The 18,022-nt window shown below is 41.3% G+C and overlaps 1 protein-coding gene across 3 annotated transcripts in view; it reads left to right on the top strand.

Moving 5' to 3' along the window:
• The first annotated feature begins 223 nt into the window (after positions 1–223).
• Positions 224–18,022, top strand: part of RASA1 (RAS p21 protein activator 1) — a 121,678-nt gene continuing 103,879 nt past the window's right edge. The window contains exon 1 of one of the 3 annotated variants that reach the window (XM_058440734.1): positions 224–1,386. In XM_058440734.1, coding sequence (XP_058296717.1) covers positions 848–1,386 — 539 coding nt within the window. In that variant the 5' untranslated portion in view covers positions 224–847. Of the gene's footprint in view, positions 1,387–3,398; positions 4,850–18,022 lie in introns of those variants that run through there. The other 2 variants (XM_032156898.2, XM_058440735.1) reach the window with 2 other exon arrangements.

Genomic DNA, 18,022 nt, shown 5'->3' with positions numbered 1-18,022 from the left:
CAAACAAAGCCCCGGGAGACAGGCGCGCGCCGCCGGCCACACCAACAGGAGATGCGGCCGCGCCGCCACACGCTTGGAACCCGAGGAGGACAGTCAGCGCGACCACGCACCGCGCGTCCCCGCCGCTTCCTTCCCTCTGGACTCTTCCTTTTCCTCCCGGCCCGGCCCCCCACCCCCGCTCCGGGAATGCGCCTGCGCACAAGCTGCCCTCTCCCTTCTCCGCCCTTCCTTCCCTCCGTCCCTCCTCCCCTGCCCCGCCTTCCTTTCTCTCTCTCCGGTTTCACTCACTGAGAGCTCCAGGTAGTGAGCAGTTCAGTTGATTTCCTCGTTACCCCGCCCCCCTTTCTCTTGCCCCCACCCCTCTCATCTGCCTGGTGGAGGATGAAGCGGCTGCAGTGGCCCCAGCCTCAGCAGCGGCACCGGCAGTGGCTGCGGTGTGGGTGGCCGGAACTGGGGTGGTGAAGAAGCGGTGGTGGCGGCTGAAGGAGCGGTAGCAGCTTCAGCCTCTTTCCCTGTGCTTCCTTTCCTCTTTAGTGCAGCCAGGAAGTTTTCGCTTCTGTACATGTGTTTGTGTGCGTGAGTGTGGGTGTGTGCGGTGAGGTTTGGGTGGCGTTTGTGCAGGCGTTGGGTTTTTTGCCCACTTGGCTTCCCGTAACCCAGGCAGCTCCGGAGCCTGGGCTGTGGCCCTAGGAGGGGGCGCGGCGGCGGGCTCTCCTTTTGTTGTTGTTTCCTCAGCCTGGGGAGCTGAAGGGGAGACGCGTCTGGGTGGGGCGGCTCGGAGCCCGGGCCTGGTGGCCCCTGGGGCTCCCGGGCGGGCAGGGTAGGGCAGAGTAGAGCGGGCTTCAACATGATGGCGGCCGAGGCCGGCAGTGAGGAGGGCGGCCCGGTAACAGCCGGAGCTGGAGGAGGCGGCGCGGCAGCGGGCTCCAGTGCCTATCCCGCAGTGTGTCGGGTGAAGATACCCGCAGCCCTGCCTGTGGCAGCCGCCCCCTATCCTGGGCTGGTGGAGACCGGAGGGGCTGGAACTCTGGGTGGCGGAGCCGCTTTGGGGTCAGGGTTTCTAGGAGCCGGGTCTGTGGCAGGGGCACTGGGGGGAGCCGGACTGACAGGGGGAGGTACTGCTGCTGGCGTAGCTGGTGCTGCTGCTGGCGTGGCCGGTGCTGCTGTCGCTGGACCTAGTGGAGACATGGCTCTCACCAAACTGCCCACTTCGTTGCCTGCTGAGACTCTCGGGCCAGGCGGCGGTTTTCCCCCTCTGCCCCCTCCCCCTTACCTGCCCCCTTTGGGGGCGGGCCTGGGGACAGTGGACGAAGGTGACTCTCTGGATGGACCAGAATACGAGGAGGAAGAGGTGGCCATACCGTTGACCGCTCCTCCAACTAACCAGTAAGTTAAGACTGCTGTTCAGGAATTTGGGAAGCTGGCTCCAGAAAAGAAGTGGAAATGAAGGGGTAAATCATACTTTGTCCTTTTCATCTGTGGTTTGTTAGGAAAAGTTTTTGAAGTTTCAGGTTTCTTGCGTAGGAATTTAATTTGATCACTTATCTTCCTTACAGGCATACTACCTGGCGTCTTCCTACATTTATTGCTCCTCTGGGAAAGTGTAAAGTCTTTAAGATGGAAAGCATGAGAAAATGTGTATCTAATGAGAACCGGATATGGTCTGTCCCTTCCAAGTTGAGGTGGTGTCCCAGGATTTAGTCAAACTGCGGCTACCAAGGCAGTCATAGTGTATATTAACCTGTGTGTGTTACTTGATAAAGCTAGATGATTAGTGAGAAGCTTTGAATGCAAGTATTTAAACGAGTACTATATTAATAATTTGAAAAATGTATTGGTTAGAATGTTTTTATTTCAGTGCACATCCCAGCTTCTGATTAGAGAAAGCATAGTGATGCAGAAGAGTCTTTGGGTTACTTAATGAGAACTTGGGTCAGAGAGAAAGGAAAGGAATACTGTGAATTGTAGGTGTGATTAAGAGGTTATATTCCAACAATGTATCTTCTTCCATTGGCTTGCCACTTAACGCACTGCTTTTATAGTCGAGACATTGGAAGTACAACAGGCAAAACAAAATTAATAGAGCTTCCCTTAAACATTTTTTGTTGATGGCCAGTATAGTATTCTATTTGAAAATTAAGTTTTACAGTCTGTGGAATACACAGGACAATGACTTTTTTTAATGTAAGTTAATACCTCCTCCTCACTTGTCTTAATTGAACTTAAGTGTTTATTCATAAAGGTGGACCTTGATGAAAATGTTGAGATGGGAAGTGGTATTAGGCAAAACTTGTTATAGATTTCTCATATAACTCTTAATTGACCCTTAGAATTTTAACAACCAGCCGGGCGCAGTGGCTCACGCCTGTAATCCCAGCACTTTGAGAGGCTGAGGTGGGCGGATCACCTGAGGTCAGGAGTTCGAGACCAGCCTGGCCAACCTGGTGAAACCCTGTCCCTACTAAAAATACAAAAATTAGCCGGACGCGGTGGCACGCACCTATAATCCTAGCTACTCGGGAGGCTGAGGCAGAAGAATCGCTTGAACCTGGGAGGCGGAGGTTGCAGTGAGCCGAGATCGTGCCACTGCACTCCGTCCAGCCTGGGTGACAGAGCGAGACTCTGTCTTAAAAAAAAAGAAAAAGAATTTTAACAACTTTGTTGAATATCAAGAAAAAAAGATTTGGTTCATATGTTGACAGTCACAGTCACTCTGGACAATTCAGAGGTTTTTTTTTTTTTTTTCCCTCCCCCGCACCCTAGAGACGGAGTCTCGCCAAGTTGCCCAGGCTGGAGTGCTGTGGCGTGACCTCGGCTCACTGCAACCTCCGCCTCACGGGTTCAAGAGATTCTCCTGCTTCAGCCTCCCTAGTAGCTGGGATTACAGGCGCGTGCCACCATGCCTGGCTAATTTTTGTATTTTTAATAGAGACGAAATTTCACCATATGGCCAAACTGGTGTCGAACTCCTGACCTCAGGTAATCCGCCAGCCTCAGCCTCCCAAAGTGCTGGGATTACAGGCGTGAGCCACCGTGCCCAGCCTTTTTTTTGTTGGTTTGTTTTGGATAAGCTTCTTTGGAGCATTTAGAAAGTTCTGAAACTAATTAGGAAAAGATTCTGTTACCCTAATCCATTTTTGACTTAAGGCTACATCGTTTGATACTTAAGGTGGAAAAGTAAAGTTAGTCATATTTATGCCAGCCAACGGGATGTAGTATTCCACTTTTTATATGCCTCAGTAAAGGGTTCAAGTCTTTCGTCAGAGTTTTGTTGTTCAAATTTTAATGTCTTTGTAATGCAGAGTCCCTGGGAGTGTTCTGGGAGTGTTAATTCCAATTTTGCCAGGCGCGGTGGTTCACACCTGTAATCCCAGCACTTCGGGAGGCCGAGGCGGGTGGATCACCTGAAGTCCGGAGTTTGAGACCAGCCTGACCAAGATGGAGAAACCTCGTTTCTACTAAAAATACGAAATTAGCCTGGCGCAGTGGCGGGCGCCTGTAATCCCAGCTTCTCAGGAGGCTGAGGCAGGAGAATCGCTTGAACCCGGGAGGCGGAGGTCGCAGTGAGCCGAGATCGTGCCATTGCACTCCAGCCTGGGCAGTAAGAGCTTAACTCCGTCTCAAAACAAACAAACAAAGAAAAACAATATTACAGTACTGCTTTTGAAAAAAATAGTTCAATTTTTATTAAATGCTAACAGCATGCTTGGTACAATGGTTATGAAAAACAATACAACTTTTCATACTGAAAGAATCTAGTCTTATGCTAGTTTATAACTAAATTAGGTATATTTAGGATATTGTAGTTGAAAAAAACTTATTTTAATAGACTTATTATTATTTTTTTTGAGATAGAGTTTCGCTGTTTCGCCCAGGCTGGAGTGAACTGGCGTGATTTCGGCTCACTGCAACCTCCGCCCCGCCCCTCCCCGCCTTCAGGTTCAAGTGATTCTCCTGCATCAGCCTCCTGAGTACCTAGGATTACAGGTGCCCGCCACCAGGCCTGGCTAATTTTTATATTTTTAGTAGAGACGGGGTTTTGCCATGTTGGCCAGCCTGGTCTCGAACTCTCACCTCAGATGATCCACCTGCTTCCCGAAGTGCTGGGATTACGGGTGTGAGCCACAACGCCTGGCCCAATAGACTGTTTTTTAGAGTAGTTTTAGGTTCACAGCAAAATTGAGGGGAAAATACAGGGTGTTCCCATTAAATTTTTAATAATAAACACGATTGGGCTGGGGGTGGTGCCTCACACCTGTAATCCCAGCAATTTGGGAGGCCAAGGCGAGTGGATCACCTGAGGTCAGAGTTTGAGACCAGCTTGGCCAACGCGGTGAAACCCCGTCTCTACTAAAAAAAAAAAAAAATTAGCCGGGCGTGTTGGCGGGCGCCTGTAATCCCAGCAACTTCTGGAGGTTGAGGCAGAATTGCTTGAACCAGGGAGGTGGCGGTTGCAGTGAGCCAAGATCTGCCGTTGCACTCTAACCTGGGCAGCAAGAGCGAAACCCTGTCTAAAACAAAAAAAACACCATGATTGAGTACTTAATGAAAAATGGTGAGAAATTCGTTGTGTGGAATTTTCATCATTACTACATGTATTTGGAAATAAAAATTGTGTGACTATGTATATGAAACTTTTTCATGTTCTAAAAAATATCCTCCATTTCTAGTATGTTTTTAAAATTTGCCACCGAGAAGTACAAATTTCCTTCTTATTTCATCTTAGATATCAACCCAGAGTCACTGGAGGCAATACAGTGTAGTGGTTAAGCGTGCAGATTCTGAAGTTACACAAGATTTGGGTTGGAATCCTGACTCTGCCACTTACTAGCTGGGTATTCTTGGAAAGGTCAGTTTCCCCATCTGTAAAATGGGGATAGGAATGGTACCTTCCTCATATGATTTTTTTTTTTTAAGATTTAATGAATACCTTGATGTATTCAGCACAGTACTTGGGCATAGTAAGTGTTCGATAAATACATAGTCCCCTGTGCCCATAACCGTAATATTTTACTATCACTAAATTGTCTACTAATTCTTTTGGTTAGAGAGTCTCCCTTATTAAATGGCTAGTTTAGAGAATGTTTTGAACTCCAAATCAAGCCTACCATGATTAATTATATTAAAGAATTTTATTTTAACTTTATAAGGGCTTCTAGCAGTAGGTTAAGCAATTTTAGAGGTAAAATTCAAGTGTTCTCTATAAATTCCTATTCCTGAATGTAGATATTCATATTTTTAAGTGGGAGGAAAAACCTTAAAGACATTTTCAAATAATATTTATCTTTTGTAAAAGTATTGAAGAAATGTTGTTGGACTAAATACTGACTATGAGTAACTAGTCTCCTTAGTTATGGATAGCATGGTATTAAGGGGGTTTAGGTCACAGGATTGAGTCCACAAGTGGCTTGTTACTCGAGTGTTTCATGGTCAGGAAGTTATTTCAACTTTGTTCCCAGTTAGTTTTGTGCTATTGATCACAAAAGAGTCAAATGACAATATGTAGGTAGACCAGTGCAAATAAATTAACACTATTAATTAGTATTTTGTATGTTGTTTTTCTGCGTACGTGGTGAATCATTAGTCTCATTTTTATTACTGAGCATTTTCATTAGTTTGGTTGAGGCTGGAAATGTTTATGTAATTTGTACTATTTATTTGAATATTTTCTTTTTCGAAAGTTTTAAGAAAAAAATTATAAAAATAAAAAAAACTTCCTCTCTATTTTTCTACTATAAAAGTTTCTATATCTAAAACTGTTAACAGAATTCTTTTTCGAGAGAGAAAAGGTTAAATTAAAGCAGTTTGTCACTAGTGCTCCATAAGTTTTTGGAGTTTCTTTTCATGGTTCTCAATTTTTTTCTTCTGCGGGGTGAGGGGCAGTGGTGGTAAAGGCATATTGTTTGTGTAGTGCACCATCAGTTATATGTAGAGATTTTTAACTGTGAGTGTGCAGATATATACTGCTTGCTCTTAGGGTATTTGGAATATTTGGTAATTATCACCATTTAAGAATAGAGATTCCTTTTTTTCTCTCTTTTTTTTTTTTTTTTGAGATGGAGTCTTGCTCCGTTGCCCAGGGTGATATGCAATGGTGTGATCTTGGCTCACTGCAACCTCCGCCTCCCAGATTTAGGCGATTCTCCTGCCTCTGCCTTCCCAGTAGCTGGGGTTACAGGTACACACCACCATGCCCGGCTAATTTTTGTATTTTTAGTAGAGATGGGATTTCACTCTGTTGGCCAGGCTGGTCTAGAACTCCTAACCTCAGGTGATCCGCCTGCCTTGGCCTCCCAAAGTGCTGGGATTACAGGCGTGAGCCACCTTGCGGCCAATAGGAAGATTTCATATTTAAGAAGTCTCAACTTCTAGCATCTCTAGATAACCCACAGGACTTGGCTATACCTGGTGGCCATTCCTGCTTGAGACTAGACTGCCAGAGCTGAGTAGCGGTTGACCCTTTTAGGTGGGTACTGAGGTCTCCATTTGCAGTCTCCACCAGGTCTGCTTTGCCTTTGCTATTGCAGTATTTGCCTGGCATCTGGCCTGGATCTTACCCTGAACCTAATATTCAGACTTCTCAAGCCTGAAACTTTAAGGAAAATGGGTGAGCCATTGTTTCTTAATAAAAATGGGGGTGAGACTTGCTAAGATTAGTTACGGACAATGATTGATGGCCAGAACTCATATTTTTTACTGTATTTGTATAAGTAGTAGAGAAATATAGTAGGTGCTTCAAGGGTTACAAGAGTAAAATGCCCCTTTTCTCAGTGGGAGAAAAGGGAGTATTAGATCTAGTAGGAAATTAAGTAAACCAATTACTGTGATTCAGGCTAGGTTAAGATAAATATCACGAGTGAAGTATGAGCAAAGGTCACGGGGGTTAAAGCAAAAAGAAATTTATGTAATTAGGACCAGTAAATTCTTTGGGGAAAAACAGCAGGTATGTTTTTCCTGCTACTTAATTTATTTTCTGAGCAAGAGGTTATTGGTTCTGATGTGCTTCGCTTAATGATTCTATCAAGAAAACATAATTATGAATTAGATGAGTTTAAACTTTTCACCCTTAGCGAAGAGTCTGGTCTACAGAACTTTCAGTTACCTATGTCTGGAGGGAAGTTGGTGGTGATGTCTGTAGTGACCGAGGTACAGAGCACAGTTGAATGCTAGAATCGGTATGGATCATTGATTAGCCACTCTGGGGAAAACAGGCAACCATTATTGGCAAAGCTAAAAAAGACAGCCATAAGTTTGGAAGGGAAAAGGAAAAGTGAAGAGTAGACTTTCTGGTTGCTTTACTTCTCTCTCTTTACTGACCATTGGTGAAATGAACAGAGTCGCTTTAAGAACACTTAAATACTCAGAAAAGTACCTTTCGGGGAGAAGATTTTTTATAGTAATTATTAACTATAACAGTGGTTACCACTGACATTTTTTGTTGTTGTTGTTGCTTACTGCCAAACAGGAACAGTTCTAATTGGCTTATTTGTATTGTTTTGGTTATCTATTGCTGCATAATAAAGCACTCCAAAACATAGTGGCTAAAACAATTGTGTATTTGCCCTTGATTCTAAAATTTGTGTATGGCTTTATGGTGACTTCTCCACATGTGATCTGTTGGCCATAATGTCCACTGTGGCTTCTTAACTCATAAATCTAGTGCCTCAACTGGGATGGCTGGAGCAGCTGGTAGATAGCTGGGCATTTCCCTCTCTCTTCCTACCCATGTCGCCTCTCCACTTGAAGAAGGTTGGCCTTCTTTTTTTTTTTTTTTTTTTTTTCCCTGAGATGGAGTCTTGCCCTGTTGTCCAGGCTGGAGTGCAGTGGTACGGCTCACTGCAACCTCTGCCTTCCGAGTTCAAGCGGTTCTCCTGTCTCAGCCTCCCAAGTAGCTGGCATTACAGGTGTGTGCCACCATGTCCAGCTAATTTTTGTATTTTTCATGGAGATGGGGTTTCACCATGTTGGCCAGACTGGTCTGGAACTCCTGACCTTGTGATCTGCCACCTTGGCCTCCCAAAGTGCTATGATTACAGGCATGAGCCACTGTGCCCAGCCAGCTTGGCCTTCTTCATAGCATGGCAGCTATGGCAGTTCCATGAAAGACCTTTCCAAGCCCTAGTGTGCCGGTATTTATCAAGCTTCTGTGTTCCTCATCCTTGCTAATGTTCCAATGGCGAGTGCTGGTCACATAACCCAGTGTGCATTAAATATGGGAGGGGACTATAAAATGGCATGAATACAGCAAGTTGAACTTTCCTCAGGGCACCAAAGTAACAGTATACCATGTGTATATTACTTATTTTCATGTAATACCAGATAATAGAATACTAGTAGTGAGGGACAGTGTGGGAGACAGGGCAAATACTTATGAGTTCTTCCTTCAGGCCCAGCAAGCTAAGTTGTCTTTCATTAAATGAGTCAAATTTCTCCACAATAGATGTTGCCTTTTGGCTACCATTACCTTAATTTTAAACCAAAAATACTGAATATGGATGTTGGTTATTGTTTGAATATGCAGGTATTTCTGTGTTACCTTGAAATTACTGGCAGTACATTTCAGTTTTGTGCTACGTTAAAAATTGTCGTTATTAGATACAACTTATTGATAACTATGTATGTCTTGTCACATCTCTACAGGATTTAGGGTATGATGATTTTAGGTGTTTTACTGGTTATGTGATTTAGTCAGTAAAATAATGAACAGCATGGAGGACAAAAAGAAATACACAATTCTACAGTCTAGTTGGAAGATGAGGCATTACTGATAGGGAAATAAGATGATAAAAGTAGTCTACACATATGTTGTACAGGTAAATTTTTCAAATTCAGAGGATAGTTGCCAAAGAGTGAAAGAATGAAAGTAAGTGAAAGAATGATACTGAAATTTCATACCATAATTCTCTTGGAGGAAATTTCAGTACCATTCTTTCATTTAGGATTATTACAGTGAGAAAGTGTGATTAACTTTTGTAGCATTTGTGTTTCAAATTGTAGTCAAGTTGTTATGTGTAACATAGAGTTTTAGTTATAGAGGGAAGCTTCTCTGCTTAGATACAGAGGTAGCCTTAGGTAGAGTGACTTGCTTCACTCTACCCTACTCCCTAGCTAAGTTCATATAACTAGGTAGTGGTAGAACTGGGACAGAATCCAATTCTCATAATATTTCACATATATTTAGATTTGGGTAATATTTATAATTCTTTTTTTTTAATTTTAGAGGGGACTAGAAGCAAAGGCCCAGTATTTGCTAATCATTTGCTGTATGTCATGTACTTTATATAGATTATTTTATTTAATTCTTAGAATGATATAGTGAGAATGGGCATCATCCTCATTGTTGAGAAAACCGAGTGATAGAGTTGGAATTTTAATGTAAATACTATGCTTTTAATTTTGTCTTGCCCCCTTCCATTACATAGAATGTACACACATGTATGCACCCACATAAAACTTAACGTACTTCAGGGCTGGCAGTAACTGGCATTTTGGACTTAATAGTTCCCCCCTGTCCCCCAGAGTCATAGGTTGAAGCCTTAACCACCAGTGTAACTGTATTTGGAGATACAGCCTTTAAAGGAGGTAATTAAGGTTAAATGAGGTCATAAGGATGGCTGGTGAATCCGATAGGACGGGTACCTTTATAAGAAGAGGTACCAGGAGTATGAGTGCATCGAGAAAAGGTCATGTGAGGACATGGTGAGGAGGCCTTCATTTGTCAGCTGAGAGAGGCCTGACCAGAAACGAAACTTGCCAGCACTTTGATAGTTCAATTTCCAGCATGCAGAACTGTGAAAAAATAATTTCTGTTGTTTAAGCCACCCAGACTGTGGTATTTCGTTATAGCAGCCCAAACTGACTAATACATGGGTAACTCTACATCTTTAAAAATGGATTTGGATTATTTTGGAGCAGATGAAATGCATATCTGCTGCTTGAGAAATAAGGTCCTCATTCTTTTAATTTCTTTCACTGTGGGAGAGAAAATCTTGCCTTTACCTCTTTGTTTGTTAGTCAGTGACCTTTATCTTTTTTGGCTGTACCTCTGTTGAAAGATGGAAAGCATATTTAAATGCCTGTCTGATTACTATAGTGTGGAAAGATCCTACACATGGCCATGGTAGCCATGGAATATCCTGTGGATAAGCTGTTACTGCAGCAAATTTTCTGTATTCAATGTGTGTTCATTGTTGTAACATTTTACTTAAAAAATTTCCTTTCTCTAGTACATCTGTCTCAAGCTAAGGGAAAGACTTAGAGATCTCCCTCACCTCTTTTAAGTGTTTTTTTGTAGGAATAACTCGCTAAACTGGGTTCATATTGGACACTTGTGTAACGATAGAACCATATCTCACCTATATTCTTTTCTATCTAAATATTGATTCATTTCTCTAATTTTTAAATCTTTTTACTTTGAGATAATTGTAGATTCATATGCAGTTTTAAGAAATAAGACAGATGGGCCGGGGGCAGTGGCTCACGCCTGTAATCCCAGCACTTTGGGAGGCCAAGGCGGGCGGATCACAGTGTCTCGAGATCGAGACCATCCTGGCTAACACGATGAAACCCCGTCTCTACTGAAAAAAAAAAAAAAAAAAAAAAAAAAAAAAAATTAGCCGGGCGTGGTAGTGGGTGCCTGCTACTCGGGAGGCTGAGGCAGGAGAATGGCGTGAACCGGGGAGGCGGAGCTTGCAGTGAGCCGAGATCATGCCACTGCACTCCAGCCTGGGCGACAGAGCGAGACTCCATCTCAAAAAAAAAAAAAAGAAAAGGAAAATAAGTTAGAGATGTACCCGTTCATCTATTTTACCTCAGTGGTAACATCTTGCATAACTATAGTGCAGTATCAAAACCAGGACATTGACATTGCTGTAATCCACCTATTTTGTTCACATTTCACCAGTTTTACATATACTCATTTGTGTGTGTGCATGCATGGGTGTGTGATATATTTAGTGTTTAGTTCTATGCAGTATTATAACATGTAAATTTGTATAATCATTACCATACTAGAGATCCAGAAGAGTTTCTTCACCACTAGGATCTCTTGTGCTGTGTTTTTATAACCAGAGTCTCCTTTGCCTTTCCTTATCCCGTGGTAACTGCTAATTTGTTCTTTTTTTTTTTTTTTTTGATCATTTAAAGAAGATTATGCAGGCTGGGTGCAATGGCTCACTCCTGTAATCTCAGCACTTTGTGAGGCTGAGTTGGTTGGATTGCTTGAGCCCAGGAGTTCAAGACCAGCCTGGGCAACATGGTGAAACCTTGTCTCTACAAAAAAACAAAAACTAGCTGTTCGTGGTGTTGCACACCTGTAGTCCCAGCTACTCAGGAGGCTGGGGTGGGAGGATCACCTGAGCCTATGTGGTTGAGGCTGCAGTGAATTATGATTGTGTCACTGCACTCCAGCCTGGCTGACAGAATGAGACCCTGCCTCAAAATGGAATCAAATAGTATGTAACCTTTTGGGATTGGCATTTGTCACTCAGCATAATTTGTCAAGTTCATGTAAGTTGAAGTATCAATATTTTGCCTTTTTTTCATTGCTGAGTAGTAGTCCATGGTATAGATGTGCCACAGTTTGTTTAACCATTCAGCCATTGGGGAACATTTGGGTCATTTCCAGTTTTGGGTATTACAAAAAAAGCTGCTATAAACATTTGTATATATGTTTTTGTGTGAACATAAGTTTTCATTTCTGTCAGTTAAGTCCCCGAGAGTACAATTACTGGATTGTATGGTAGTTGCATGTTCACTTTTATAAGAAATTGCCAGTATTTTCTGTAATGGCTATACATTTTTACATTCTCACCAGCAATGTATGAGAGATCCAGTTTCTCTGTGTCTTAACCAGCATTTGATGATGTCATCATTTTTTATTTTAGCCTTTCTGTCTTTACTGATATCTCATTGTGGTTTTGATTAACATTTTTCTAATGTCTAATTATATTAGTCAGGGTTCTCCAGAGAGAATCAATAAGATATATGCATATATAAAAGGGAGTTTATTAGCGAGAATTGGCTCATGCCATTACAAAGTCAAAATCCCACAATAGGCCATCTGCAAGCTAGCGAATGAGAAAAGCTGGTACCACGTCCAAGCTGGAAAGCCTCAAAACCAGGAAAGCTGCCAGTCTGAGGCCAAAGGCCTGAGACCCCCAGGGAGGCTGCCAGCCTGAGTCCTGGAGTCCAGAGACCAAAGAACCTGGAGTTTGATGCCTGAGGGCAAAAGCAAAGTATCCCTCACTAGAAGGGGGTGGGGAACTCAGCAAGTTGGCTCTTTTTCTCTTTCTGCCTTTGTTCTGGCAGCCGATTGGATTGGATGGTGCCCACCCAGAGTGGGTCTTACTCTCCTCATTCACTGACTCACATGCCAGTCTCTTCTGTAAACACCCTCACAGACACACCCAGAAACTATGCTTCACCAGCCATCAAGGCATCCCTCAGTCCAGTCAAGCTGACACCTAATATTAACCATCACAGTAATGATGTTGGAAAATCTTTTTCTTTCTTTCTTTTTTTTTTTTTTTTTGACAGTGTCTTGCTCTGTTGCCCAGGCTGGAATGCAGTGGCACGATAATGGCTCATTACAACTTCCACCTTCCAGGTTCAAGCGATTTTCCTGCCTCAGCCTCCCGAGTAACTAGAATTACAGGCACCTGCCACCATGCCTGGCTAATTCTTGTATTTTTAATAGAGACAGGGTTTCACCATGTTGGCCAGGCTGGTCCTGAACTCCTGACCTCAAGTGATCCACCTGCCTCAGCCTCCCAAAATGCTGGGATTACAAGCGTGAGCCACCTCGCCCAGCTTGAAAAATCTTTTCATGTGCTTTTTCCATCTGTATACCTTCTTTGGTGAAATGTCTGTGTCTTTGGCCGATTTTCAAATTGGATTTTTTAAAATTGTTGAGTTTCAAGAGGTTCAACTCATATTGTAACATGTGTCAGAATTTTCTTTCTTTCTTTTTTTTGAGACAAAGTCTTGCTCTGTCACCCAGGCTGGAGTGCGGTGGTGCGATCTTGGCTCACTGCAAACTCCACCTCCCCGGTTCATGCCATTCTCCTGCCTCAGCCTCCCGAGTAGCTGGACTACAGGCGCCCGTTACCACGCCTGGCTAATTTCTCTCTTTTTTTTTTTTTTTTTTTTTGAGGCTGAATAATATTCCATTGCATGTATATATCACCTTTTGTTTACCCAGTTATCCATTGAACACTTGGGTTGCTTGCACCTTTTGGCTGTGGTTCCCAGTGTGCACATGGTATATAAATATCTGTTCCAGTACCTGCTTTCATTTTGGGTGTATACCCAGGCGTGGAATTGCTGAATCATATGGTAATTCTGTTTTTAATTTTTTAAGGAATCATCATACTGTTTTCCATAGTGACCACACCATTTTATAGTCCCAGCAGCAATGCACAAGGGTTAGAATTTCTCTGCATCCTTGCCAACACTTTTTTTTTTTATTTTCGAGAGGGAGTTTTGCTCTTGTTGCCCAGGCTGAAGTGCAATGGTGCGATCTCGGCTCACTGCAATCTCCGCCTCCTGAGTTCAAGTGATTCTCCTGCCTCAGCCTCCCCAGTGCCAATCTTTTTATTTTCTATTTTCTTAATAATAGCTATCCTAGGGGTGTGAAGTAGTAACTGGTTTTGATTTGCATTTTCCTAAGATTAGTGCTGTTGAGCATCTTTTCATGTGCTTATTGGCCATTTGTATATATATCTTTTTTTTGGAGAAATGTCTATTGCCCATTTTTGTTTTTGTTTTTGTTTTTTTGAGATGGAGGCTTGCTCTTTTGCCCAGGCTGGAGTGCAGTCGCACGATCTCGGCTCACTGTAACCTCCGCCTCCTGGGTTTAAGCGATTCTCCTGTTTCAACCTCCCAGCTAGCTGGGATTACAGGCGCATGCCACCACGCCCAGCCAATTTTTGTGTTTTTAGTAGAGATGGAGTTTCACCACGTTGGCCAGGATGGTCTCGAACTCCTGACCTCAAGTGATCCACCAGTCTCAGCCTCCCAAGGTGCTGGGATTACAGGTGTGAGCCACCGCCCCCAGCCTATTGCCTATTTTTGAGTTGAGTTTTTTTGTTTTGGTGGGAGTTCTTTATATATTCTTGATATTAATCCCCCATCAGCTATATGATTAGCAAATATTTTTGCCCATTCCACAGGCTACTTTTTAATTTTGTTGATAGTGTCTTTTGATGCATTTAATTTAATTTTGATGAATTCCAGCTTACTTGTTTTTTTCTTTTGTTGCCTATAGTTTTTATTTCAGTCATCAACTATGATTTGAAAACCTCTGGAGTAGAAGGATAGTCTGTTGTTTTTATCTAAATTTCTGCTTTTCTCATTGTTTTTTCTTCTTTCTTGGTGTTTCAAGATTCCTTCTTTTATTGAAGAATTTCCTTATTCTTTAAAGGTATGTCTGCTAGTAACAATTTATTCGTTTTCCTTTTGCCTGTGAATGTCATTATTTCACTATTATTCCTGAAAGTTAGTTTCACCACAAATAAAATTTATGGTTGACAATTCTTTTCTTTCAGAAGTTGAAAAATTTTGTGCCACTTTTCTTCTGTCCTTTGTAGTTTCAGATGATAAATCTCTTGCCACTTGAATTGGTGTTCCCCTATAAGGTAATGTGTCTTTTCTCTGTAATTGCTTTCAAAATCTTTATCTTTGTTTTCAGAAGTTTAGTGATATGTCAGGGTTTCTGTGGGTTTACATTTGAGATTTGATCACTTCCTGAATCTGTAGGTTTATGTTTTTCTCCAAATATGGATGTTTTCAGCCATTATTTTTGAATACCCTTTCAATTCCATCCTCTTTTCTTTGGGACTCCAGTGATACGGAGTTAGATCTTACGTTACTATCGTACAGGTCCTCAAGACTTTTAGCTTCTTTTTAGTCATTTTTCTTCCTGTTGTTCAGATTGTGTAAATTCTATTGATCTGTCGGTCCTCAAGTTCACAGATTCTGTCTTCTGTCATCTGCTATTGAGCCCATTAAGTTGAAAAAAATAATTTTTAAATTGACAAAAATTGTGTACGTATGTTGTGTACAACAGATATTTTGATATATGTATACATTATGGAATGGCTAAACTGAGCTAATTAACCTGCGTTACCTTACATACTGAGCATTTTTTTGTGTGTGCTGACAACACAATCATAGCAATTTAAAGTATGCAGTAAATTATTATTATAAACTATGGACACCATGTTTGTACCATAGATCTCTTGAACTTATTCCTCTTAACTGAAATTTATCTCCTTTGATCAGCATTTCCTCACCTATCCAGTAAGTTTTGTTTTTTGTGTGTGTGTGTTTTTTTTTTTTGGTTGTTATTGTAGCTTGTTTTATCATCATTTGGTTGGTTTTACAACTTTTTTCTTTGCTGAAATTTTCTGTTTTTTAAATCTATTTTAAAAGAATTTGTAATTGATTGTTGAAGTGTTTGTAATGATAGCTGATTGAAAATTAAAAACCTTTCCAACATCTAATACACATCAACATTAACATGTTTATTTTCTTTTTCTCATCCAAGTTGTGATTTTCTTGGTTCTTGGTATGATGGGTGAGTTTTGATTGTATGTTGGACATTTTGGCTTCTAGATAATTTTTAAATAATCACTTTTCCCCTAAATATGATTAATATATGTTTACTATAGAAAATTTGGAGACTATTAGAAAATATGGGGAAAAACCAATCCTTACTTTTACTACCAAAGGTAATAATCACTAAGTTTTTGTATATTATATATATCTAAAATACATCTGTATATATCCCTATCTCCCTAAATATAATTATAGCTAACATTTTCACATATGAGGACATTGAGATGTGGAGGGTTTTAGGTAACTTTCCCGAGTCACAGAGCCTACCAAGTGATACAAACCCAAGCTTTTGACCCCTAAGTCTGTTTAACTACTATGCCACATTCCCGCTTCTGTTTTTCTTCCTTAATGCTTCAGAAAAATTGTTTCAGTAGGAGAATGAAGTTCTTTGAGGAGGAATTAGGGTGTTACAGCCATCTTAAGGGACTTAATACAGTGTTTATTTTGGGTAGTTCAGCATTTATGGATATTCATGTACTTGCATGCATTCTGGAGGTTATCTCAGGCAATAGAGAAATGAGCTTTGATACTTCTGTGTATGCATTTATTTAGAAATATTTGTATCAACAAATACCTCCTTAAGGTTGAAGGCCTTTTTTTTTTGACAGATTTTTAAATCTTTCAAGACAAATGCAGAAATATGAAACAACATATAACGAAACCCAATTTTTTTCTTATCAGTGTTACAATGAAATGATATTATTTGAGGACCTATTGTTATGTTGTTTTCTTAAGGCTGCAGTTTCTAAGAACCTATCAGTGATGAAGTGAGGATGTAATGGTAGTGTTTTAATTAAACCATTGTTAGCTTTCTTATTTATTGAACAGCCACTGTATAGGAATTCTATCATACATTATGTCACTTAAGTGACTATAGGTTGCTTTCTCTCTATATACAGACAGCCAGGTAGGTAGGCAGATGGTAAGCTTAGTTGTTCACTCACATCAGTTGGGTTTTAGGGTGGCTGCCAAAGCATGGATTTAGAAGAAATTATTAATCACTGCATTAAGTAGTGACCATATGAAAACTTAGGAATATTTTACTGTCTTTTAGTTCCTCCTTGATGAAGAAAGCTAATCCAGGTATCTGGAGTGGAACTGTTCTTTACTTAGACTTAGGGGACACGGCAATGCTTTATTGCTGGTGGTAGAAGAAATAAAGTTTCAGTTAGATTTAGTAGTTCTTTGGAATCATGTAGTAATTCTCCACATTTGTCATTGTTGGTAATTAAAAAGAATATTGTTTGTTTGTATTTGTTTGTGTTTGGTTAGCACATAAATCTGATTAATTTCTCATGAATTTGGAAAAAAAAAAACCCAAACCTCACACTAACAGGAGATCATATCCTCTAGTTAATATTAGGATTCCTGAATATCTTCCTTTTGTATGATCATTGGGATCAAAATCTTTTTATCATGAAGCCGTTTTTGAAATTATAACAGAAGTGAACAGGAAATAACCTAGTATTTTTGTTTTGACATTGTTTTTTAAGAACCTTATCTATGTGATAAAATAACATTTAACATTAAAGTTAGTGTCAGAAGTCATACAACTTTTAAAGTGCTGCGGAGATAATGGTACTATTTATTTATTTATTTATTTATTTATTTATTTATTTTGAGATGGAGTCTTGTTCTGTTGCCAGGCTGTAGTGCAGTGGTGTGATCTCAGCTCACTGCAACCTCTGCTTCCCAGGTTCAAGCGATTCTTCTGCCTCAGCTTCCCGAGTAGCTGGGACTACAGACGAGTGCCACCACGCCCAGCTAATTTTTATATTTTTTAGTAGAGATGCGGTTTCACTGTGTTGGCCAGGATGGTCTTGATTTCTTGACCTCGTGATCCTTCCTCCTCGGCCTCCCAAAATGCTGGGATTACAGGTGTGAGCCACCGCATCTGGCAATGGTACCTTTTAATTTTTGTGGAAATAGTATTATCTTCCTAGTGCACAGGGCCCTTGAGAGAGTACAGTGGAATAAAAGTTTAAATATAATAGGAGACAAATTGTGTTATGCTTTGAATGCTATGGTAATGGCTTGTGCATAGCATTGTAGTGTAGATATGTGGAATCGTAATGCAATTCTCTTCTCAACTTTTAAAAACAATTTTTTTAAGATTTCAGTCAGTCTCCCTTTTTTTTTTTTTTGAGACAAAGTCTCGCTCTGTCGCCTAGGCTGGAGTGCAGTGGCGCGATCTTGGCTCACTGCAACCTCCACCTCCCAGGTTCAAGTGATTCTTCTGTCTCAGCCTCCTGAGTAGCTGGGATCATAGGCGCACACCACCACGCCCAGCTAATTTTTGTATTTTTAGTAGAGATGGGAATTCGCCATGTTGGCCAGGCTGGTCTCGAACTCTTGACCCTAGGTAATCTGCCTGCTTCAGCCTCCCAGAGTGCTGGGATTACAG

This window comes from Hylobates moloch, unplaced genomic scaffold (genome assembly GCF_009828535.3).
Source record: "Hylobates moloch isolate HMO894 unplaced genomic scaffold, HMol_V3 SCAFFOLD_6, whole genome shotgun sequence".
NCBI lineage: Eukaryota > Metazoa > Chordata > Mammalia > Primates > Hylobatidae > Hylobates > Hylobates moloch.
This window is presented reverse-complemented; position numbering and strand designations above follow the sequence as displayed.